Below are 23918 nucleotides of genomic sequence, written 5' to 3' on the forward strand. Positions count from 1 at the left end.
ATCCTTTAGACCGTATTTCTTGGCTTTTGGAAATCTTTGTGGTGAGGTCTGTGGTCAGAGAAGGGGATGTGCAAAGGAGGCAAAACAGAGTGAACAGATGGGAGAGAAAAGTGACAGGAGTGGAAAAATAAGTACTGGAAATCGTGCAATTTCTTGACCTGGGGGATGATAAAGGGAAATCTTTGGATGTCTGTGACCTTTTAGGGGTTAGCTGGACTTGACAGGTGTGGGTTAAATAAATCCTTCCCTTTAGTCTGTGCTGAAGAAGGTCCTGAGCAGGTTTTGCCATTGGAAGACCTCTGTTCCCACATTTCCTCCCATTTATTGCTGCCTGTAGGGCACCCTCAGCCTGCAAAATGTCACCTTGAAATTAATTTGTCTTCGCTACCTGCGAAAATTGTTTTATCTGAGATGGAAAACGTTTCTCAGGGGCTTGGCTTTTCTTGGTACTTGCTGTGAATGAGGGAATCCATTGCAGATACCAGGGAGTGCTGAGGGAGGGATGGAGGGATGGATTCATGGACGGACGGATGGATGGTTGGATGGATGGATAGATGGATGGATGGATGGATGGATGGATGGATGGATGGATGGATGGATGGATGGATGATGGATGGATGGAGGGATGGATTCATGGACGGACGGATGGATGGATTAATAGATGGACAGATGAATGGGTGGAGGGGTGGATGGATGAATGGAAGTTGATGCCCCATCCCTAAAACTGTCTAAGGCCAGGTTGGACAGAGCTCTGAGCAGCTGATCTAGTGGAAGGTGTCCCTGCCCATGGCAAGGGATTGAAACTAAATGATCCTTAAGGTCTCTTCCAACCCAAACCATTCCATGATTTTATGAATTCGTGCCAAGCAGCTCATTGGAAATCTGGGCTCTCAGGCTGTGACCAGTGAAAAGAGATTTGGCCAAGACTAAAACCCTGTATTTTTCCAGGCACCCCACCAAGAGCCAACATCAGGGTCTCCTTGTGACCCATATCATCATCATTCCTCTTAAATCCTTAGGAATTCACATGTCAAATCTCCCATCTAAGAGTTTTGCCCTTTTTTTGTTTGGCTCAATATCCTTTTAGCAGGTCCTGGGTATCAAATTTTCTGCCTGTATTGTAATTCCAGGATTAATGCGAGTCAGTGCTTCCATGCATGGCTGGTCTAGGAAGGAGACTGTTCCTCAGGAGAGTGTTGTCCTCATGGTTCAAGGAATTTGAAATCCTGTCCTTACCTGGGGATAATTCTTGGATCCTGCAAGTCCTTATTGCAGGACTCTCAGAGAGCACCTTCCTTGATTAAAGGTGAATAACGAAGCAGTCTGGTCACAGCTGCCTCATCACCTGCCTGTCTCATATGTCATAAAATCCTCACAGAATGGTTTGGGTTGGGAGGAACCCTAAAGTTCATCTCATTCCAAACCCCCCACTATGAACACTTTCCAGCAAACCAAGTTGCTCATGGAAATCCAGAGGCATTTGATTTCATGTTCCCCTAATTTTATTATGTATATTGCAGCTACTGGGAGTAGAATCATGTTTTAGAGGAAAATAGAATTCACAGCAGGTGTTTCCTTTTTGTCTATGTTTGGGAAGAGCAAGCAGAGTTTCCCCTCTCTTCTAGTGACAGGTTTCCTATCTTGATTATATGGGCACTGAGTTACAGGATTTGCTCTGAAAGTGCCCCTAAAATTGGGACAGCACTCTTGCTTCTGGGAGGAACACTTTTCAAGTGTTTGACAAGTGTTTAAAGCCAGGTTGGATGGAGCTGTGAGCAGCGTGGTCTAGTGAAGTGTCCCTGCTCATGGCAGTGGGGTGGGATTAGATGATTTTTACAGTCCCTCCCAGCCCAAACCATTCCATGATTCTGTAATTCTGTGAATACAAGTCAGAGGAGCAGAGAAGCAAGAGAGAATAAATAAAGCACATCCCTATACTGTGATTTTCCTGCAGCAGAACCACTGGTGTGTAGGGAGCCATCCATTATGTGTTGAGTCCAGCAACCAATTCCTTTTTCAGGGCTCCTCTCCAGGAGCTGTTTTTGAATTATGATTTTTTTTTTCCTTCTGCTGATTCTTTAACTTAAGTTGCTGCCGCACTGTCAGGGTTGAGTAATGAAAAGAATTGATCACTTTGCCCTTTCTAATGGCCCTTTACATCTTTATTGGCATGTCCTGTGTGTCCCCCTGCACTTGTCTTTTCTCAGGGTGCAGGACTCTTCATCTTTCTTCATGTAGATCTTTATCTCCAAACCCATTCCTTTTGCTTTTTCCATTGCTTTCCTCTAAGTGCAATCCATTTATTCTGCTTCTTTTGCAAAGACAAAGACTCTCCATGCTTCCAGCTGCGTAAAGGACAAAAGCACAGATAGATTTTGTCATTTTGGCCAAATCCTTGCTGCCAGGGCAGGGTCTAGTGTGTGCTTTGATAAAGCTGAGTGTTTCCCGTGGTAGATCCCACGTTTTAGAGTGCATTAGGAGTGGCTGGGGGAGCTGAGGTGGTTTATCCTGGAGAAAAGGAGGTTTGGGAAGAACTTACCACTCCCTGAAGGGAGGTTGGAGCCAGGTCGCGGTTGGTCTCTTCTCCTGTCAAGTGACAGAATGAAAGGAAGTGGCCTCAGGTTGCACCAGGGGAGGTTCAGGTTGGATATTGGGGAAAATTTCTTCACTGAAGGGGTGATCAAGCATTGGCACAGGCTTTCCAGGGAAATGGTGGAGTCCCCGTCCCTGGAAGGATTTAAAAGCTGTGTAAATGTGGCACTTGGGGACGTGGTTCAGTGCTGGGTTTTGCCGTGCTGGGTAAAGATTTGGACTCGATCTTAGAGGTCTTTTCCCAACCTCAGATGGGATGCTGCTGTCACTTGTCCTGAGGGCTGTCATAAATGGGATAAAAAAGGGGATCTGCCAGCTAATTCCTTTGTCCCAAGCAATAAAAATCATGGATTTATTGATCATGGTTAATCCATGAAGAGCCATTAGGTGGTCACAATGTCATTGTATAACAATTGATCATATCACATCTCATGAGAAGCACCCTAATGTGGTATTTCTTCGGTCCTATTAGTAATTCTGGGATCTTTTAAGGATTCACTGTGCCTGATAAAAAACAGCACATGTGGGAAAGTGGTAGAAGTATGAGTCCTGCTACAAATTCAGCTCACAGCAAGTAGAATTAAGAGCAGTCTCACAGAAAACTCACTTGTCTTCCCGTGAGTTTTCACCTGAAATTTCAGTCTGTACCAAATTTCTTTAATGGAGCTATTAATTTGGAGTTTAATATTTCAAAAATCTAAGCAGATTCCTGCAAGTGAGATTAGAGTGGGTTCCATTTCCTGTGACCTATTGCCACCTGCTCCCTGAGAATAAAGATGATGCATGTAAGTAACAAGCAGAATTTCCATCAATTTTGTAAGAGATGAATTCTGTTGAGAAGGCATCTGGAAAGTGAATCACAAGGAGAGCAGAACTCTGAGCTGGTCTAAGTCAGCACAACTTGGGAAAATCCTGATTTGATCCAGCTGAATATGTGGTCATCATCTGAGCTGGAAGGGCAGATGATCTTTTCATCATCTGGTTGGAAGGGCAGAGCAAATTGACTCCAAAAATTCGTTCTTAAAGCAGGTTTTGAAGCCAGTGAATTCGAAATGACCGTTTGCTGAAGAGAAACATAATTTACATATAATTTACCTTCTCAGCAGCATCCCTTACAACCCCAAATCCTCATCTAAGTCTTGGATCCAGATCACTGTCATTATGAGATTTTTTTTTCTTTCAAGAATGGAAAATCCACCCAGATTTAGATGTTTGGTTCAGACCTGCGTCAGATCCATTGCCAAGTTTCCTGTTGCACATTGGTGGCAGTAACATCTGCAGAATGGGTGTACCAAGAATGTTCTGGAAGACCAGATAATTCCAGGAAGCAGAGTTGTCTCTTACAGACCTTTTCCAGCAGCTTTTATTGAATTTTATGGTTTCCCCTTGCTGCCAGAATTATTTCATCCACTCAGCCATGTTGTGTTTACTGATGCTTGCACAGAAGACACATCTAGAGAGGTTCTTTATCAACCAAATCTTATATTTCCATTCAGCTTTTCTGCCTCTGATTTTTTCTTTCACGCACTTGCTGCTAAGCCAGATTTATGAAGGCACAACCTCAAATGACAGCAAAGAGAGATTTCAGTGTAATGAGGCAGATTTCAGAGAATTGGAATAAGTAATTTTTCTTTAGGAATTGTTTGATTGAGAGCTGCCTACTGGTTTTTTGGATATTTTTTAATTATACATTGAAATCATAGTTTATATTGGGCGTTAAAGATAAGCATTTCCCATCCAAGATAAAATTACAAGATATCAGATTATGTCATGGCCTTTACCTAACATAAAGGTCTCGTAATGCTTGTTCTAATTAAAAAGAAAAATAATTCCATTTCCCTGCTCCCTTAGGTAAATTAAATTCCTTAATAATACCATGAAGGAACAGAGTGTGAACAGGCTCTAGGAATATTTGCAAACAGGGTCTCATTCTGACTATAAAAATAAACTGTCACTTCAGTGTGTGATCATTGCAGAACTGATGTAACGATCCTTGAAAAACCCTTAATGAAGCCAGGGCATTCTATCCTGATGTCCAAACCTGTATCCAAGCTCCCGCTTTGTTCAGGGAAAACTCTCACTGAGGTCTGTGAGGTAACCAGCAAGTAAACATTAAACCTTTGGTCATAGATCAGGAAGTGGTGAGCAAGTCCCATGTAAGTACTGCAAAACGTGTTTCATGGTATCTGTCCTGTAATTTCTTGTCTTGCCTGTATTTGTTTGTATTTGGAGGTTTTCTTGTAGCTCTACTTGTGATTTGAGGCCTTCTCTGCTTTGTTAGGTAAAAGCCCACAGAGAAATTCCCCTCATATTTTTGGTGCCAAATAGATGGGATGAGTGACAGCTTAAAATCTCCCTAGTCAGCTGTTAAAGTTGTTTGGGGTAGTTTTTTTTTTTTGCTGGAGAGATGGATGCCTAAAGAGGCCTTGGGAAAAGAGCTGCTTTCCCATTTGCAGGGCCATCATTCACAGCTAAAGTGGAGATTCCTGGGGGGCAGCATCACAGAAAACTAGTTTTGTCCACTTTTCTGTCTTGTCAATGGGGATGTGGCTTGAATCTCAAGTTAATGTCCACACAGGAATAAACTCACGAGAATACATGGAACAAGAAGCTTTTTTTTTTTTTTTTTTTTATTTTCCAAAGCATCAGCTGGGGAGGTTGCACAGGAAAGCTGAAAATTTTTCTGACTGCAATGAGAGTCAGGTTTTAGTCCTCAGCGTGGTGGGGACCATCACCTGTAGGCTAAAGGAGAAATACAGATATTTCAGTCTGCACATCAGCTCTCTGCCTGTCCGTTTGAGTCACTCAAAAGCGTGACACGTCCCAGTGTTGGTGTCTTCCATGTGCTGTGGAAGTCCAAGTGTCTGTGACCCGAGTACTGACAGCCATCGTGACAGACAGTCTCTGCTGCAACTGTTCCCCTCCCCTTGGCAACCTTGCAGTGATTGTATTTTGTCTCCTTCCCTTGGGAAAAGCCGTGGCGGTGGGTTAGGAGGGGCAGAGTGGGAAAGGCATGGAAAGGGGAGGGAGGGATCCGCATCCTTCCTCCCCACCTCCAGTTTTATGCATGACTGCACCGTTGGGAAGTTGTCCCCCCTTGTTTGGGTAGCGTGAGTGTGCAAAGCCTCTCTCTGCTTCCCTTGGGAGAGGGGCTCAGGAAAGGTCTCCCACAGGGAGATGTTGGCTGGAGAAATTCCTCTGCAGCCCGGCGGGATCGGGAGGCTGAATTAAAACCCCACCTGAAGCTGGGTGAGGTGGGGCTGAGCTCTCTGTCCCTCTCCCTTGACAGGGCATCCCTGTGGAGCTCCTGCGTGGTCCTGCCCCTGCTGGCTCTCACCTGGATGTCTGCAGTCCTGGCCATCACCGACCGGCGCTCGGCGCTTTTCCAGATCCTTTTTGCCGTCTTCGACTCCCTGGAGGGGTTTGTCATCGTCATGGTGCACTGCATCCTCAGGCGGGAGGTGAGAGGGAGGATTCATTTCCTGTTATATAAATTAACATTATTTCCCATAAAAATCACCTGGGAAAGTGCCCAGACAGCCTGGTAACTTCTCTAACTCTACAAATTTTTCCATTGGGGAGGCGATGACCACAAAAGTGACCATGACATTTTCGGTCACAGGGAAGGAGGGGTGGATCATGGTGGAGTTTTTCACATCAAAAAATGGACTTATTCACACAAATCCGGGGTGTTGCATTGTAATTTTAAGGTTCTCAAACTTGCACACCGGGTTCTGCAGACATCTTGGTGAGATTCTTTCTTTCCCAGAAAAATAAAGAATCAAAATACACTTCCCCTGTCTTCCAGACATTCCATCCCCATGGCGGCCTGAGATGGGATTAACATGTCAGGCTTTGCTTGTTTACCACCAAAACCCCCATTTCCAGAATGTTCACACCCCACCCCCGAAAATGCCACATTGAAGAAGTCACGTGTGTGATTTCAAGAGAAGCGGGATGCACTGAGATTTGCATTTGCAGAGTGAAATCTGGACTGGCATTAACACCTTGATATCCCAGCTAGGAAGTGTAGCCAGCAAGAATCAGGCAAGGAAATTGAGGAAATTCTCTTCAGCCTCCCTGCGGAGATGTAAAATGGTGAATTACATCAGGGAAGAAAAGGACGAATCTTTTATGTTTCTTTTATTCTTCTCATCCTACAGAGTGGAGAGACTATTAATAACAGAAGCAGGAAGGGGCTTTTTTTTCAATATTCTTTTTATCTTCTTACAGTTCCTTTGAATTAAGTAAAACAGATTAATTTCTTATGTCAGGCCAATAAAATCAATGGAATTACACCACTGGCTTGGCTGAGACTCCTTCCACTAATTGCATTATGAATATGAGTCTGCATTTAACTCCTGTTGCAGTCACCAGGATTTTTTTTCCCAATTATTTCAATGAGTTTGGGATCAGATTTATATCACAGGATCATACAGACTTTGTAGACACCAATACAATGATTAATGAGGGACCATCCACTGTAAACATATTGCAAGCTGCAAAATAAAGGACATTTTTATTCCTGGCTGCATAAATCAAGCAAATAGAAGCGACCTGGGCAGTGACCCAGGATTGCTGGAAAACCTCTGAGTTGCTCTTCAGTGTGTGAAATATGTAACACATAAACCACATGAAGGAAATGCCTGGGTGCTGCTAAAGCAGGGTCCGTGTCCTTTTGATCCAACAAGAGCTGTTCTCATTTTGGATTTCAGCAGAATTTAATGTGGTTTGGTCAGTGCGACTGTGACCTTTGCCCATCTGTTCCTGCAGGTCCAGGATGCCGTGAAGTGCCGGGTTGTGGATCGTCAGGAGGAGGGGAATGGAGACTCAGGGGGGTCATTTCAGAACGGACACGCTCAGCTAATGGTAGGGAAACCTCCCACTTCCCCTTTAGCCAAGGGTTTCTGGGAATTTTGAACTCATAACTGATAAGCAGAGGGCTCTGTCCATCACTGATCCTGGATTCACAGATCCTGAATTCACAGAATCATAGAATTCCTAGGTGGGAAGAGACCTTCAAGATCATCAAGTCCAACCCATTCCCAATACCTCAACTATGCCATGGCACCAAATGCCACATCCAGTTTTTGTTTAAACACCTCCACGGATGGTGACTCCACAACCTTCCTGGGAAGACCATTCCAGTACTTTATCACTCTTTCCACGAAAAGCTTTTTCCTAATATCCAACGTATATTTCCCTTGATGCAGCTTGGGACTGTGTCACCCTTTTTATTTCCTTTAAACTTTTGCTTGAGCAGACACAGCACTTAAAATGGGCTTTTTCACACAAATCCGGGGTGTGGCGTTGTAATTTTAAGGTTCTCAAACTTGCACACCGGGTTCTGCAGACATCTTGGTGAGATCCTTTCTTTCCCAGAAAAATAAAGAATCAAAATGCACTTCCCATGTCTTCCAGACATTTCATCCCCATCAAGCTGCCTTGTCCTGGCTGGAGCTAGGAAGTAGTAGTTTAGTACTGTTTTAATCACAGTCTGTTGGGTTATTATCATAAAAATGCTGCCTCAGAGATGATTTTTTTTCTCTCAAAAGCACTTTGCTTCACTGGGAATAGTTGAAGCTCTGTAAATTGTGGTCCTGTTATGTAAGTCCTTTGCAAACAGTGAAGGAATAAGCTGTGGGGCTTTGCCCTACATCTGCTCCACTGTTACGATGCAGTTGATGCAAGAAACATTTCATTTCGGAGGTTAAGATAAAGACATCAGGAGAATCAGAGGATTTGAGCAACTTCCAAAAGCTCCTGGTTAATATTAGAGCTACAGCACAACCCAGTGATATTTTTTTTTCCAGTCACTCCTGTGAGCAGTCACTGCTGAGCAGTTTCTGCCTGAGTACGAGGCCTCATTTCAGACAGCACAATCTTGGAGTCAGGGCATCAGCAGAGGTTTAATTCCATCACACCTCGGTGGTGTTTGCTAAAAACAGGTGCCTCATTTCTCATTTAAATGCAGAGTCTTCTCATTTTCAGACAGGTTCTCGCTCTGCCTAATTGTGGGTAATTAGAGGGCCCCTTGCATGCTTGGCTTTTTCAATAATAGACGTCATAATGACACCCAGTCTCAATCTTCTTTTCCATAAGTTAACACCCAGAGCTTCTTTATTCTCCCTCTGTAAATCACGTGCCTTCAAATTATTTTTGTAACCCCCTCCAGATTCTCAGCATCCTAGGGAGGAAAAAAAAAAAAAAAAAAAAAATGGATCCTGTATTTGTCAGTCTGCTGTCACCATCCCAAGTTTCAAGGCTTTGCATCCCTGTACAGCTCCACATTTCCACATTCATTATCAGGCACCTTGCTGGATCCTGTGTTAGCTGCGAGTTTTTAGCAATGTTGCATTTCCTCCTGCGCTGCTGTTGGTGTGTGGAGGAGCAGGGAGCTTACAATCACTTTCCTCACATTCCAGCACAAAAAGCTGGGGAATCTGGCTGTGAGTGATGACTCCCCACTGGTATTTTTAGAGGGGTACAATGTTATTTCGTTGTAAAACCACCAAAGAAATCAAAAGCTTTTGCAGGATGGCATTTTTGCTGTTACCTTTGCCGTTTATCTCCAAATCTGCCCAACTGGTGAAAAGGAGATTAGCTGAGTAGAACTGTTTTCCCCCCAAAATCTTGTTGACTGGTATTAAATATAAACCTGTCTTTCGTTTATTTTTCAGCAGAACTAGTGCAGGCTGTTCAGCTGCATTTTTCTGGAACTCCTATCATAAAAATGAGATTATATTTTTCTGTGTCATCCCATTTGCCCATTTGAATGTTAGTTCAGTCATATTTCTCTTCTGTTCTTTTCAGATTTGTTTGATATCCCAAAGAATTTACTGGGAAATTAACATCAGGAAGGCTGAGATAGTTCAAAGACTCTTGGCTCTCAACCTGCTAATATTTAAGTGTTTATCCCAGGGGGATGGGGATTTTTCCCACATTCTTCTCAGTGTTCAAATGGATTTCATTTCATCACATTAATACAATTATGTTAAGTGTCTTTCTGAAATGATACCAGAAATAATCAGTGAACTCTTTTACCTTTTGCCAGTCTGCAGCTTCCCCAATACTCCATGAAAGCTCATGGCCCGCTGTGACTCAGTTTATCCAGTTCTTTGAAATGTTATCTGCTCAAAGCTTCAGAAAAAGGATTAACTTCTCCTGGGAGAAGAAAGGAGTTCCCTTTGGCTGCGCAGACCACTTGAAAAAGTTATTCAGCCTTTGTGCCTGTGGGAGCCATTGATTTTGTATGTTAAGAGTTTCAGAAGCAGAGACTTGTTCCCACTTCATGTGACTCGGTGGGAACACAAGAAAGCCCAGTGGGGGTGGAGAATTCCCAGCAGGGTCCCCAGATCTCTTTAATAAAGTGTGGGGAATCCACTTAAAATTATGTGTGGAGTGATAGATCCAAAAACAGTTTGGTCCAGGAAACTGGTCCCTGTTTTTTTAGAAGTGTGCATAAATATGTTCCAGCAAGATATTTTAACCTGCAGCCCAGGAATAAGTGAATGGATGAGTAGACGAATCCCAGTTGAAAAGCAATGTTCCAGCTTTATCAGTGATAAAATTCAACAGCCAACAGGTGGAAAAACATGGTGTGTTTTCAGTGTTTGAAAATTCAAGCAAAACCTCTCTCCTCCACTCTCCTGGCTGAAGGCTGTGTCCACCTCACTAATTCAAGTGGGGGTTTTGCATTTTCCAGGTTTCCCTGTCCTTAACTACCCCCTGTTGACCACATCCTCTGTGTTCTCTGTCTTTCAGACCGATTTCGAGAAGGACGTGGACATGGCTTGTAGATCAGGTGAGCACATCACAGGTGAGAATCAGCAGGTGACCTGGTTTGGGGATTGAACTAGGCCATTTTTTCCCCCCTTTCTGTTTCTTTTGTGTGTGTCTTGGTGCCTTGCATGTCCTCGTGTGGGGTTGCCTTTCCTTTCCTTTCAGCCCCGGCCAAAAGAAAGCAACACCTCGAATTCTCCCTTTGCTTTTCCTGTTTTCCTGTAGCTCTTCTGGCCTTTTGACTGAGATCAAGCCCTGCCTCTGAGGAATTGTTTTTTGCCATGTAACAGGGTGGCAGAGAAGAGCATCAAGGAAGAAGAGATGGGATCCATCTCTTCCTACTGGGATCCTTCCTTGTTCCAGCAGCCCCAGCCCAAGGGGGTCATTCCAACCTCAGGCAGCCCTGTGCTGCTCATGGAGGGTGTCTTTGTAGAAAGTCTGGAATCTGGAGAGCCTTCCCACCACTCCACCTGGCTCCAGGCTCTTCTGTGCACCTGGAAGGGGTTGGATTTCTCCTCCTCTGCCTGCTCCTTTCTGCTGTGTGTTCATCACACAGGTTCCTTTGGGTCCTGAGGATGTGCATGAGTTTTTTCCCAGTAATCCCAGGGGTGTCTGTGCTGCCTGGATTCTCCCTGGCTACCTGTTCCTCTCTGCAGGTCTCATCCTCTCCTGGTCCTGGCATGCCTACCTTTTGGCTGAGGTTGTTTTTCTTACCCTTTGTAGATACTGAGGCTTTCATTTGCTCTCCCAGACTTCTCCCCTCTGCCAAGCAAGAGAAATACCAACTTGCTTGGAAATTGCATAGTTCATATCTTCCAAACCAGGATCTTCCCAAGCCAAGGACAGCACTCTCTGTATTCATTTACCACTATGGCAAAGCTTCTCTCTCTGTTTTTTTCATTAATCTTTCTTTCTTACCTTCCTTCTTTCCTCTTCTTATCTTCTTTCCTTCTCTCTTTCTCTCCTTCTTTCCCTGCCCTGCCTTTTTTCTTTCTCCCCTCCTCTCTCTCTTTCTGTAAACATCTACCTGTCCTTTTCATTTATCTTTTTCTTTATCTCATCTATCATTTATTTATCTGCTTCTAATGTATTTATCTATAATTCATCTCTTTCGTTCTGTCTCACAATCACTTATTTATCTCTGTCCTCGGCTGTCTGTCTTGCTGTACCTGTTATTTATGTATTTCTGTCTGTCAACATTTGTCCCTGTCACTGTGTTTCTGTGTATTGTCTGTCACTGTCACTATCATTTATCTGTCTAATATCTATCTATATCTTATTTATCTTTTCCTGTCCTTCTCTCTGCCTCACTCCCTCTCCCTGTGCTTATCACAGTCACAGTATATTTATCTCACTTACCCCTGTGATATCTTATTTCATGGTCTCTTTCTGTCCATTTATCTCTTTCAGGGTCTGTCCATTTTTTTTTTCTTTCTGTTTTTCTGTCTCACACTCTCTAATCTAATTTCTAGCTGTCAGCCTCTTCTCATTTGTCTCCCTCCTTCTCTTTTGACACCAAATATCTCAGTCCCAGAAAAATGACGTGTGAAAAATGTGTGTGTGGGGCCATGTCTGAGTCGAGGGGCTGCTCAGGGAACATTCCCCAGGCACAGAGTCAGCTGTAAACCACTGCAGGTTCCCTCTCTAGAGGAGCCTTTCTGGATCTGCCACCACACCTCTTAATCCCCAATTGAGTTTCCCAGAGGAAAGGAAGGAGCTGATTTGTCTCAGTGATGTCAAGGCAGGAGGCCCTTGCTGCAGGTTCAGCAGCTTGCCAGCAGCCTAAGCTTCCCCTCCTTTGCCAGCATCCAGCTCTACAATTTGTATTTGTCTGCCTGGGGATTCTCCTCCTCCTCTCATAAAGTGCTGTTAGATTGTGCCAAGATAAGGAGTTAATAATAAACCTCATTTCAGAGACCTTTTGGAGTGGTGCATGATCCCATGCACTCAGCTCATTGAATAATAAAAACCAGGAACCTGTCCAGTGGTTTCTGGTCATCATTTCTCTAGGAGGCACCATCTCCCATCTTGTGATGGGTTGGAGAAGTGGCTGAGACCACTCATAACCCCCTCACCTTGATCCCCTGGTAGGATTTGCTCCAGGGCTCAGTGCTGAAGGCACACTCCACTCCATGCTTGGAGATTTCCAAGTGGAAACCTCTCCAAACCTGTTTTCTGCAGCTGATGTGAGTGTGGAGAAGAGCCTGGATCAATAAACCTTGCAGGGACTCCCAGGGGAAGAGTTTGACTTGCTCTGATTTATCCCAGCGATTGTGGCTGCCAGAGTTTTTAGCTTTAAAAGCTTTTTACAAGCTCTTTTTTATTCTCCTTGGTGCCCTGCTCGTCCTGCCTTGCCTGCTCTGTAGTCCTGGTGGGGAACTTTGATCCTCCCTCACTCCCACTCGGAGCTGGCAGGAAAACCAGTGTGTCCTCAGTGCCATGTCCCACCTCTGTCCCACATAAAACAGCTGAATAATGTCAGCTCACCCCAAAAATCATAAAAAAAGATCCATTTACCTACTTCTATTTCCTCCTGAGATGAGTGGGAGGGGAACATACATTTCTTTCTCTTTTCCTGGGCTGAAATCCTAGGTAAGTAGCCCAAAACACTTTGTCCCTGCCCCATGGTCTGCTTTCCATGATTTTCTGATTTTGCAGAAATCAGGTTGATGTCATTATTTTCCCAAGATCTTTTTTGCAGCTTGAAATCAACTGAGCAATAGATTATTATACCTGGAAAAGGGGCAATTTTTTTGTTGTTGTTGTTGTTTGTGGACAGTATGTGGGAATGAGTGTCCAAATGTCCTTTATGACAGTGTTCACTTCCTCCTCAGTTTAAAGTTTTCCTCTCTTTTTAAGGAATATTCCCCTCCACCACTTGCTTTTCTGAAGAGAAATAGAAAATTGCTAGATAATGAGCTCTCACAAAGGCTTACCGTGATTACTGGAATGTAAGATTTTTGGAGAGCAGTTTGAAATTCATAACAAAATATGGTGTGTTTCAAAATACCAGTTTATTAACACTGGGACTGTTAAGGGAAGAGAGCAATCTGAAGTATTTTAGTGAGTTAATGCAGAAATTTAAGTTTGAAGGGGACTGGAACTTAATGACCTTTAAAGTTCTCTTCTAGCCCAGGCCATTTGATGACTTTATAGTTGTATGGATCATTGATAACATTGTATTTCAGCTATTTCCTGAATCAAAATAATTTCTTTACACGAAAGCAACATTTTGTTTTAAAGAATTCTACTCCTCAGGCTAATAATGTATAGATTTCATATATACATGATGTACTAAATGTGTAAAAATCCCTTTGGTTTTCAATGTATTGTTATCAGATGGGAACTTTGGCCATGGTTATGTTGGAAAACTCACATCACAGAGAGCTCTCCCAAAATAACGAAGTTTTTTCCTCCCTAGATCTAATTTTGCCTTTGGTATCATGTATTTTAAAAACATAAATAATGTTAAAACACCGTTGTGCCATTATAAATAATGTTAAACGCCTTTGGGAGAGGTGCTGGCCAGGAGTGACTGCGGGAGGTGTCTTGATGTGACAACAAAACCCCAAGTGAGGTGCTGAGGACGCTTTTCTGTCTTCCCAGTCCTGAACAAAGACATCACCACGTGCAGAACCTCGACCATCACAGGCACCCTCAAGCGCCCGTCGCTGCCTGACGAAGAGAAACTGAAACTCAGCCACCAGAAAGGCTCCTCCAACTTCAACAGTCTTCCAGCCAACGTCTCCAAGATGCACCTCCAGGGTTCTCCCCACTACCTGGGGGCCATCAACCTGAACGAGTTCAGCAATCACTCCCTCACCCTGAAGAAGGACAAGAACCAGCCGCCAAAATCCATCTACATCTGCGACGGGGACATCTTCAAGAAGTTGGACTCGGAGCTGTCGCGGGCGCAGGAGCAGACCCTGGACACCAGCTACGTGATCCTGCCCACCAACACGTCCACCTTGAGGGCCAAACCCAAAGATGAGAGCAAGTACAGCATCAACATCGACCAGATGCCTCAGACACGGCTCATCCACCTCAGCATGGCCACCGACCCCGGCTTCGTGGTCAAGAGCCCCCCGCGGGAGCCGGTGGCCGTGGCGTGCAGCGAGGTGCAGGGTTCCTCCATGATCCAGCAGCAGCAGCAGCTGGCTCCACAGACCATCTCCAACGAGTCACAGATTCCCAACAGCCTGTGTGACACGGGTGACTCAGGGAACTCGGGTGTGGTGTCCAAGAGCGAGACCGTCTCCACCCTCTCCATGAGCTCCTTGGAGGTGAGTGTGTGACACTGTTTTACACTACAATGACACAGACTCTGAGATTCAGTAGGCTGAAAATGACTTTTTTATTTTTGGCATGTGTCTTTCTTATATAGGATTTTACACAGACCAGTTTGATTGGTGACAAAAAGGCAAACTTCTTCAATCACATTGGTCAAGTGACATCAAGAAGAAGTCCCTTTTAGGGAAAGGAATTAATAACGTAGTGCAGTTACAAAAACATCTCTCCTATCTACAGAAAATTCTCTGGGAAAAGAATTTCAGAAAACCAGAATATTTCAGGCACAGAACCAGGGCTACAAGCGTGGGAATTGTGATGTTGTTCTCAGCCCAGGTGGTGTCCTGCCCTCAGTCTGGCCACTCCAGGGGGTTGGAAAGAACTTTGGGGAAAATGCAGCCCAGGGTGCAATGCCAGAGTTATATTACCCTGAGAGACCACTGGTGTGTGATCATATTTTAGAATGTCATGTCACAACTTCCAGAGCACATTCCATTCCTGGATCAACTTTCTTTAGCCCTACAGGTGCTGCAAAGTCAAAAAAAACCCATGTTAATTTGTCAAAGACTGTTGGTTTTAATGCCAGGCACATGGCCTGCCTTACCTTCTCCCCTTTATATCCTCTGCCCTGTTCCCCATTTTGATGGTGTCAGTCATGATGGAGATGAGAAAACCTCAGTGATCCAGGCTGGACAGGGCTTGGAGCAACCTGAGAGTGGGAAGTGTCCGTGCCCATGGCAGGAGGTTGGAACTGGTTGATTTTAAGATCCCTTCCAACATAAATTATTCAGTAACTCAAAATATTTGGCACTTCCCATGGTGAAGAGCCAGAAGCACATTAAAGGTGTAGGAAAAGGGAAAGGAGGAGGACTTTTCCTGTTTTAACCTTTTACTAACCTTTACCCATTTCTTTCTCTCCTGAATATCCAGAGGCGGAAATCCCGGTACGCAGAGTTAGATTTTGAGGTGAGTAAATCCATTTTTGAATGTTGGTCCCAAATTTTTTGAGCCACCCTCTCCATTATCTCACCCTTGCCAGAGCACAGGAAATCCGTATTCAGCCTGCTCATTTATGGAAAGAGAAGTCCTTCTAGAAATTGTCTTGCCTCCCCTTCCGGGCAGCAGAAGGTAGAAGTGAAATGCAGACAGGTCAAGTTAAAAATAAAACGAGATTGTGGGACAGTTTCTAATGAAATTACCCAAATTCTGCATGCTTGGGTGAGCTCTGAATACATTTACAGAGGTGACAAACTGAGGACATGGGGCATGGGGACAGGTAACAGTTAAAGAAGGACAGCAAACCTTCCTTAGAACACTGACAGTCAAGCTCAACTTCTGCAGCACAAAACTTTGGTTGGTGCAAGTTTAAGGGTTTTTTTTTTAGGTCAAAAATTAGTATTTTCCACTTTCTCCCACCATCTCACCTTGAAAATAAAGGCAGCGCTGCAGTGGGTGCTCAGTAAATGCCAAAGGTATTTTAGGCACCTGCAGGGAGACAGAGCTGGGATTAATGATGTAATTCTGGCTGTGTTCCTGATGAATGGGGTTTGCTGACCTCTGGCCCTTTGTGTTTGCTCCAGAAAATCATGCACACAAGGAAACGTCACCAAGACATGTTCCAGGACCTGAACAGAAAACTCCAGCACGCAGAGAAGGAGAAGGAGTCTCCAACAACGGACAGCAAGGTGAGTCAGACACTTCCAGAAGCCCTCTGGTGCCAGCAGGAACATGGGAAACAGAAGGAAATTGGTTTTTTATGAGGCATGTTGCAAAAAAACCCACACGTGCACCTCACAGCAGGCCAGGAGGAGGATGTCTGTCCCCATGTCTGTCCATGGTGTTGTCTTCCCTGTGTCTGTTCTTGGCATTCCCTCCCAGGTCATCCCCTTGTGCCCTATTCATCCACTCCTAGGTGGGAACTGGAACTTGGGGTGACCATGAGGAAATCTGTGTGGGAAGCTGAGAGGGCAGAAAGAAGGGAAGCATCTCCCCTCCCTTGTGGGGCCAAGGTGGCAGTGATGGGATATTTAGGATAGCCACAGCAGTGAGATTTAAGGTGTGACGTTGGGAGCACATTTTGGGGACTGGAGCCTATTAAATATAGGTTATTTATGACAGCTGATCACCTGTGATAGGAACATGTGTAAATGAGTGAGTCTGGACAAGGCCATGGAGGTTCTCCAAGGCTGGAGCATCTCTCCTATGAGGAAAGGCTGAGAAAATTTAAATTGTTCATCCTGGAGAAAAGAAGAAGCTCATCCTAGATGAGCTTATTTTGGCATTTCATTAGCCACAGGAGTTGGAGAGTGATTTTGGCAAGGTCATGTAATGACAAGACTGTGACAACCAACAAGGGACAAGGGCTTTAACCTCGAAAGAGAGAAGGGATTGGATATTAGGAAGAAATTCTTCCCTCTGAGGGTGGGGAGACCCTGGCACAGGTTGCCCAGAGAAGCTGTGGCTGCCCCATCCCTGGAAGTGTCCAAGGCCAGGTTAGACAGGGCTTGGAGCAACTTGGGATGGTGGAAGGTGTCCCTGCCCATGGCAGTGGATTGGAATGAGATGATTTTTATTCTCTTTTCTAACCCAAACCATACTGTGATCCTTCGATATCCGTGTTTTTTCCCTGACAGGAGCAAACTTCCAGGGAAAAAGGGACTCCTTGAAAGGAGACAGACTTAGGGAAGGACTTTTCAGCCTTTCAAAGGGGTAGAGATCTGGGACTGGAAAAAAATATCAGGAGCCTCTGTAATAGTTGGTGTTGTAGATAACAAAATAAGGAAGAGCAGGCAGATGGCACCTTCCATGTGTCTCAGCCAGCTGGGCAAGGACTGAAAGGCTGCAAGGAATTCTTACAGCTCCAGCTGAAGAGAAAAACAAGTGGCAGGCTGACACTAAGAAATTTAATTTCCTGCACTCAGGAGAGAGGCAAGGCGAGCTAATTATAACAGTTCTTGGTGATTTCTAATCAAAGCCCCTCATGACAAGAAAGACATTGAGAAGCTGGGGAAAGAAAGGCAACAAAGGTGGGGAAGGGTCTGGAGCACAAGTCTGATGAGGAGCATTTGAGGGAGCTGGGGGGACTCAGCCTGGAGAAAAGGAGGTTCACGGGGTCTTTCTGCTGTCTAGAACTCCCTGACAGGAGGTTGGAGGCAGGTGGGGGTCAGTCTTCTCTTCCAGGGAAAAAGTGATAGAATGAGATGAACCAGCTCCAGCTGCACCAGGGGAGGTTCAGGTTGGATATTTGGAATAATTGCTCCTGTGAAATGGTGGCCGTGAATTGGAGGAGGCTGCCCCAGAGAAGTGGTGGAATCACCATCCCTGGAAGTGTTCAAAAACCTTGTGGATGTGGCACCTGGGGACACAGTTCAGGGCTGGCCTTGGCAATGCTGGGTTGGCAGCTGGATCAGTGATCTTGGAGGTCTTTTCCAACCTCAATGATTCCATGAGCCTAAGACATTTCCTGGATGTAGCAACCCCTGCAGTGCTGCAGATGTGGCACTGGTGGGGCTTATTTTGGTGGGACTCCCTTGGAGGTGAGAGCAGAGCTCAGAGAGTGATGGAACAGGAGGTTTGGGGGTTTTTTGAGGGGAGCAGAGCACTACAGAGCCTGTGTTCTCACCTCTCAGCAGTGCAGTGCTGAGCTCCAGAGGTGTTACCCCAGCAAATCCTACTTCTACTGCATGTGGCAAGGTGTCATTATGGGCTGTCCAGTGTAACTGAGTGAGAGGCAGTGGATCTGCAGGATCAGATCCAAGAATCCTGCCTGGCCCAGAATCCCAGCATGTCTCACTCAGTGTCACCTCTCTTGGTTCGGTTGTTTTTTTTTTTGTGGGGTTTTTTTGCAGTTATTTCAGTATAATGCAGCTGTAAAGGAAAAAAAAAAAAAAAAAAAAAAAAAAAAAAAAAAAAAGCTTAAATCCGGTGTAAAAGCTTATCTGTGGTCTATTTGCAGGAGGGGTTTATAGATTGGGAAGGTTTTAGCATTTCAGAGATGCATCTATGTAGAGTTAAAGTTGCCGCTGTCAGCATCAAAGAGCTTTGAGCTGCTGAAGGAGGTTCTGAAGGTGGCTTTTGCATATTGACTGAATTTTTCAAGTTGGGAATTTTCCCTTGGATGTAGCAGGAGAGGGGGAGCTTGTGAAGAGTAGGATTGGCAAGTCAGGAGTGGGTATTGGTTTTAAAAGCATCCAAAGCGATACGAAATCAAATAAATAGTTTTTTTTCCAGCCCTTTATCTACCATTTTCTGCTGAGGACCCTGTCGGAACTCGGGCCCCATCTTCAGCTCGGCCTGAGAAGGCAAAGAGCAGATAAAAGGGATTAAGGGAACAACAAAAGAACATTTTCTCTTTTATGTGTGTTTAGGTTATAAAACGATGGAGTGCTTCTTCTGGTGGCAGCGATAAAACAAACCTTAGTGTAAGTCTGGCTTTCATTTGCATTGCAGAGCATCCTGGACCTATCCCAACCCCTTCTACAACATGAATCCAAACTTTCTTTAACCAGCTCCATGCCCTGTGGGCATGAACAAGGTCATCAGGATCCTGGGGGAGTACCCCTGAACCCTTCCCCATCCCAGAGCAGAAGGGATATTTCCTGGGTCTGCTCCGTCTGCCTGCATTGCTGATTTTCCCTTTTAAATAAACAACCACAAAGTCAAGCTCCCAGCTCTCTCTCCAAGCCTGGCATTTTCCCAGCCTCTTCTGGCAGAAACGTCCCATTGTCCTCAGTCCCTTTCCTGGGTAGGATGCTTGTCCTGATCTCGCTGTTCCTCTCTCCTCCCTCAACTCCAAGGTTGGAAAAGTGCTGATAAAACTGGAGCTAAATGTCTGCACAGGACAGGCATTGGATGGGGATTCCTAGGCATGGTGCTGGCCCTTTTTAGGGATCCTTTTTTTAGGGATTTTAATGCAAATGCCATCCTCACAGTACTCCAGTGGTATCCAGTGCCATATCACACAAAACACAAAGCTACTGTCACATGAACTCCTGAATTGTCAGATCTTAAGGAAACACCAAGAGAAGAATAGGATGAAGGAACAGAATTTCAGTCTCCTTAGGAAAAAGGGTGGAAAATTCAACCATCACATCTATTTATTGTTGGGAATTTCTCCAGCTTCAAGGGTAAAATATGATTTTTAGAACCCCTTTCTGAGGGGTTTTCAGCCAAGACAAAAAAGGTTATACAAGCACTTGTTCCTCCTTGTTAGGTATCCTGGTAGATGGAAACTTGAGATAAGTGTTAGTTCTGTGTACACTTGATAAAGAAAAATGTCCTTTTCTCACTGTCCCAGAGAAGTTACTGGCAGAGCTGGAAACATAATCAGGGACTCACAGAATCATTAAGGTTGAAAAAGACCTTTAAAATCATCAAGTCCAACCACTAAGCTGTGTCCCAGAGTGCCACAACTAAAAATTCCTCCCAGGATGTGGGTCCACCACTTCCCTGGGCACGTGTTCCAATTTTCAATATCCCATCTCTCTCGGCATCCCTTTCAGTGAAGAAAATTTTCCTGATATCCAATCTAAAGCTCCTCTGGCACAACTTGAGGCCATTTCCTCTTGTCCAATCCCTTGGGACATGAGATTGACCCCCACCTGGATACAACCTCCTTCCAGGGAATTGTAGGGAATTTTAAGTGGAGACAAGGTCTGGAGATGAATTCTGCTTTTCCATCAAACTGTGGTTGAGGAGTCCTGTTCCACATCCCACTGGGACTGAGGTGCCCCCACTGCCATCAGCTTCCTGAGGAGTGGGGCTGGTGTGTCAGAGAATTACGGGAAGCAGGATAGTTCCTGGAATGCCAGTCAGGTCTGGATCTTGCTCATATTTTCTTGCTCAGGTATGTGGCACTGGCCACAGTTATTGTTTCACTGCAGGTTTTTTTTGCTGGAAACCAAAGCTCATTCCTAATGGTGAGCTAAGTTGAGCCTCAGAGTACAATAGTAAAGAGTTGCCCTTCCTTGGGGGACAAACAAGGATTTTCCCATATCTTCTTTTCCAGTTTATTACATAAAATTTATTCCACGTGACACGTAGTTTCTTTTGTCTGTACCTCAACTCGAAAGTCCTCCCAGTGGAAGCACCCTCAACTATTCCTAATTAAAATCACTCCTTCCAGCAGGATCCATGTTCAAAGCCCACAGCACCACACAACCAGGTGGTGTTCAAGCCTTGGCCACCTCATCCCTGCAGCAGAAAAATGTGGTCACACTCAAAATGGCTTTAAGCTGAAGGAGGGACATTTAGATGGGATACTGGGGAAAAGTTCATCCCTGTGAGGCCCTGACACAGGTTGCCCAGAGAAGCTTTGGATGTCTGATCCCTGGAAGTGTCCAAGGCCAGGTTGTATGGGCCTTGGAGCAGCCTGGGAGCAGTGGAAGGTGTCCCTGCCCATGGCAGAGGGGTGGAATGAAACAATCTTTAAGATCTTTCCATCCCAAACCACTCTGGAATTCTGTGATTTGTGGCTGTATGGACTGATCAGGGGTGTAGACACTCTTTCCTAAAGTTAATTTTTCCATACTAGGGAATTGAGATAGGAGCAGGATGGCATCCAGCGAGATCTGATGGCTGCCAAGTTGAAAAGTCAGGTTTTTAATGCACTGATGATCCTGGCAGGTCCCTTCCCACTCTGGATATTCTGTGCTGATTTTTTTTTTCCCTTGGCAGTCTTCAACTTCAGGTGAGGCAAGGAAGGTGGAGGTGATTTTTTTTCCTAAATCAGAAGGAAGTTTTGAGGTTGTAGGCAGGAATTCTTTTCTGGAATTTGGGACAGATTTTCTCTGTCCACCTGAAGAGATGGAAGAATCTAAAAATAGCACCTCAGGAGTAGCTGGTTTGCTGTGCTCACCCTCCTCCCTAACCTGTGGAGGTTTCATGCTGCTGCCCTTCCATTTAATCCCAGCCCAAACTGGAAGCTGGTGTAGCCCCTGAGCAGAGAACTGAATGAGCTCTGTGTGCGTGGAATATTTATCCCCCTGACAGCTTATTTGCAACCAGGAAGCATCAAAGGGACCAAAGACTTGGACACAACCACAGCAAGATTTGCATCACAATACCCAGCCACCCCCACCCAGCCATCCTGATGAAAATTTAAAGCTCTCTTGGTGTCTGGGATGCACCAAACCCTCATTTTTAAGGCTGCAATAAGCAGTGAGTGACTTCCACGTGGATTATGAATCTCTCTTTATATAAGGGAGATTTTGGATGTATATTGGAATGTTAGCTTGGGACTGCTTCAGACAGCAGAGTTCTTCCTTCCTAATCACTCTCATCACTTTGACTCCTTCTTTGCCTCTCCAATTGCTACCAAAAAAAAGAAAGAAAATCCCATTGTTGGAAAACCTTGCTTCAAGTTTGTTTCTCCCTTTCAAAGCCTGACCTTTGCCTGGCAGACTGCAGGCTCCACCACACAATTTCTTCCCCTTTTTTCCTCCTAAACACTCGGAGTTATTACCCAGGTCTGAATTCTTGTAGCTGAGAGTTCTTCACATTAAAGCAGGGTAGTGGTTATTTTCAAGCTGCTTTGTACTACACAGGAAACGTTTTTCCCGTGCAGATCTGTGTTCTCAGCGTTTAACATCTGCAGTGCTGCTGCTCTCTGGGAGTTAATTGCTAAAGAAACTCCAGGGTTTGGGCTGGACATTGAGAGGGATCTGTGGTTTTGTAGGCTTTTTAAAAAGCCAAGGTTTTGCTTCTCCTGTGCTTTGATAGCACTGGAAGTGATGCTCCTGCCTTTCCCCTCAGCAGGAATCCTTTGATCCAGCTCCATTAGAGAAGCTGGAATCACATCCATATCCCTCTTTTCTTGCCAGCATCTGGCTTGGCATTAATTTTAAACAGCAGCTCTTTGCTTGTGCCGAGGTCAGCCCTGGACACAGCTCCGCAAATTCCTTGGATTTCCTCCTTCTTGTTGATGAGCTCCCTGCTACATTCAGCTCCCTGCAGCTGGAATGACTTTTGCTTTGGCTCCTGTCCTGCAGCTCACGTGCAGGATTTGGACTCAATTTATAATTCATAGAATCACAGAATGGTTTGGGTTGGAAGGAACGTTAAAGATCATCTCATCCCACCCCTCTGCCATGGGCAGGGACACCTTCCACTATCCCAGGTTGTTCCAAACCCTGTCCAGCCTGGCCTTGGACATTTCCAGGGATGGGGCAGCCACAGCTGCTCTGGGAAAAAACACAACTCTCAAATCCCATCCCAAATCTCTGTTGATCCTGAAAAGCTCCTGCTCCAATCCCATTTTAAAAAGGTATTAAATTTTTTCTGCTTGTCTTTTCTTTTATTCCCTTCTGGACAGTGTTTCTGTCTTGATTCTTCACTTTCTTTTCTCACAATGAGATTGTTCTTAGCTTTCCTCTTTGGGCATCTGGAGATTTGCCCATTCCACCAGCTCTGGCTTGGGCAGCCTAATGGAGTGTTGAGAAAAAAGGGCCATGAAGTGGGCCTGGAGGCACAGCACAAGGGAAAAGGGTCTTAAGATGAGAGAGGGCAGGTTTAGATTGGATATTCGGAAGAAATTCTTCCCTGTGAGGGTGTTGAGGCCCTGGCACAGGTTGCCCAGAGAAACTGTGGCTAATCCATCCCTGGAATTGTCCAAGGCCAGCTTGGAGCAGCCTGGGATAGTGAAAGGGGTCCCTGCCCATGGCAGGGGGTGGGATGAGGTGATCCTAATGTCCCTTCCAACCCTATCCATTCCCTGATTCTCTAATTCTGTGATTTTATGAATATTGATTGATATTGCAGCTCATCCCCAAGTCGGGCTGCGTCTCCCTGGTGTGCTCTGCTACAGGAATTGGAAATTTGGGAATCTGCTGGCTGGGTGTCCCTCTGCAAGGGAAGCTCCACTTTTGGGAAGGGTGTCTCTGTGTCACATCTTTAATCCTCTCTGCATTGCACTCTCTGCTTAAAGGCAGATTTTAACAGACCAATTAGTGCAGCTTTTATAGGGAGGAGCTGTGCATAAAGTCGGATAATTACCGCAATAAATTCTGTTATGAAAATGACGTCAAATATTAATTCAGTCAGCCATAAACCATCTGCCAGCTCCCATGCTCCCAGGTATCCAAATACACCGTCAATCAGAGGTTCACCTCCTCCTGCAGATCCTCCAGCACCTTTTGTCCCAAGAATTAGGTGACAGAATTTGTCCCAGCGAAACAAGTTCCCTGTATCCTCTGCTCCAACACCAGGCAGTGTCATCAGCACACTGAAACTCCTGGTTTTTTATACTCTGAAAGCTGAAT

At 45.0% G+C, this 23918-nt stretch overlaps 1 protein-coding gene and 1 long non-coding RNA gene across 3 annotated transcripts in view; one reads left to right on the top strand and one right to left on the bottom strand.

Moving 5' to 3' along the window:
* The window catches only part of LOC136372319 (uncharacterized), a 679386-nt gene that overhangs the window by 381778 nt on the left and 273690 nt on the right, over positions 1 to 23918 (bottom strand). The gene's annotated exons all lie outside the window — the stretch shown is intronic.
* ADGRB1 (adhesion G protein-coupled receptor B1) overlaps positions 1 to 23918 on the top strand; it is a 286248-nt gene that overhangs the window by 255463 nt on the left and 6867 nt on the right. Inside the window, exons 26-31 of the mRNA XM_066336913.1 lie at positions 5882 to 6053; positions 7366 to 7461; positions 10357 to 10411; positions 13981 to 14657; positions 15592 to 15627; positions 16242 to 16346. Of these exons, the coding sequence (XP_066193010.1) occupies positions 5882 to 6053; positions 7366 to 7461; positions 10357 to 10411; positions 13981 to 14657; positions 15592 to 15627; positions 16242 to 16346 (1141 nt within the window). The remainder of the gene's footprint in view (positions 1 to 5881; positions 6054 to 7365; positions 7462 to 10356; positions 10412 to 13980; positions 14658 to 15591; positions 15628 to 16241; positions 16347 to 23918) is intronic.

The sequence above is a fragment of the Sylvia atricapilla genome, chromosome 1 (genome assembly GCF_009819655.1).
Source record: "Sylvia atricapilla isolate bSylAtr1 chromosome 1, bSylAtr1.pri, whole genome shotgun sequence".
In the NCBI taxonomy this organism is placed as follows: domain Eukaryota; kingdom Metazoa; phylum Chordata; class Aves; order Passeriformes; family Sylviidae; genus Sylvia; species Sylvia atricapilla.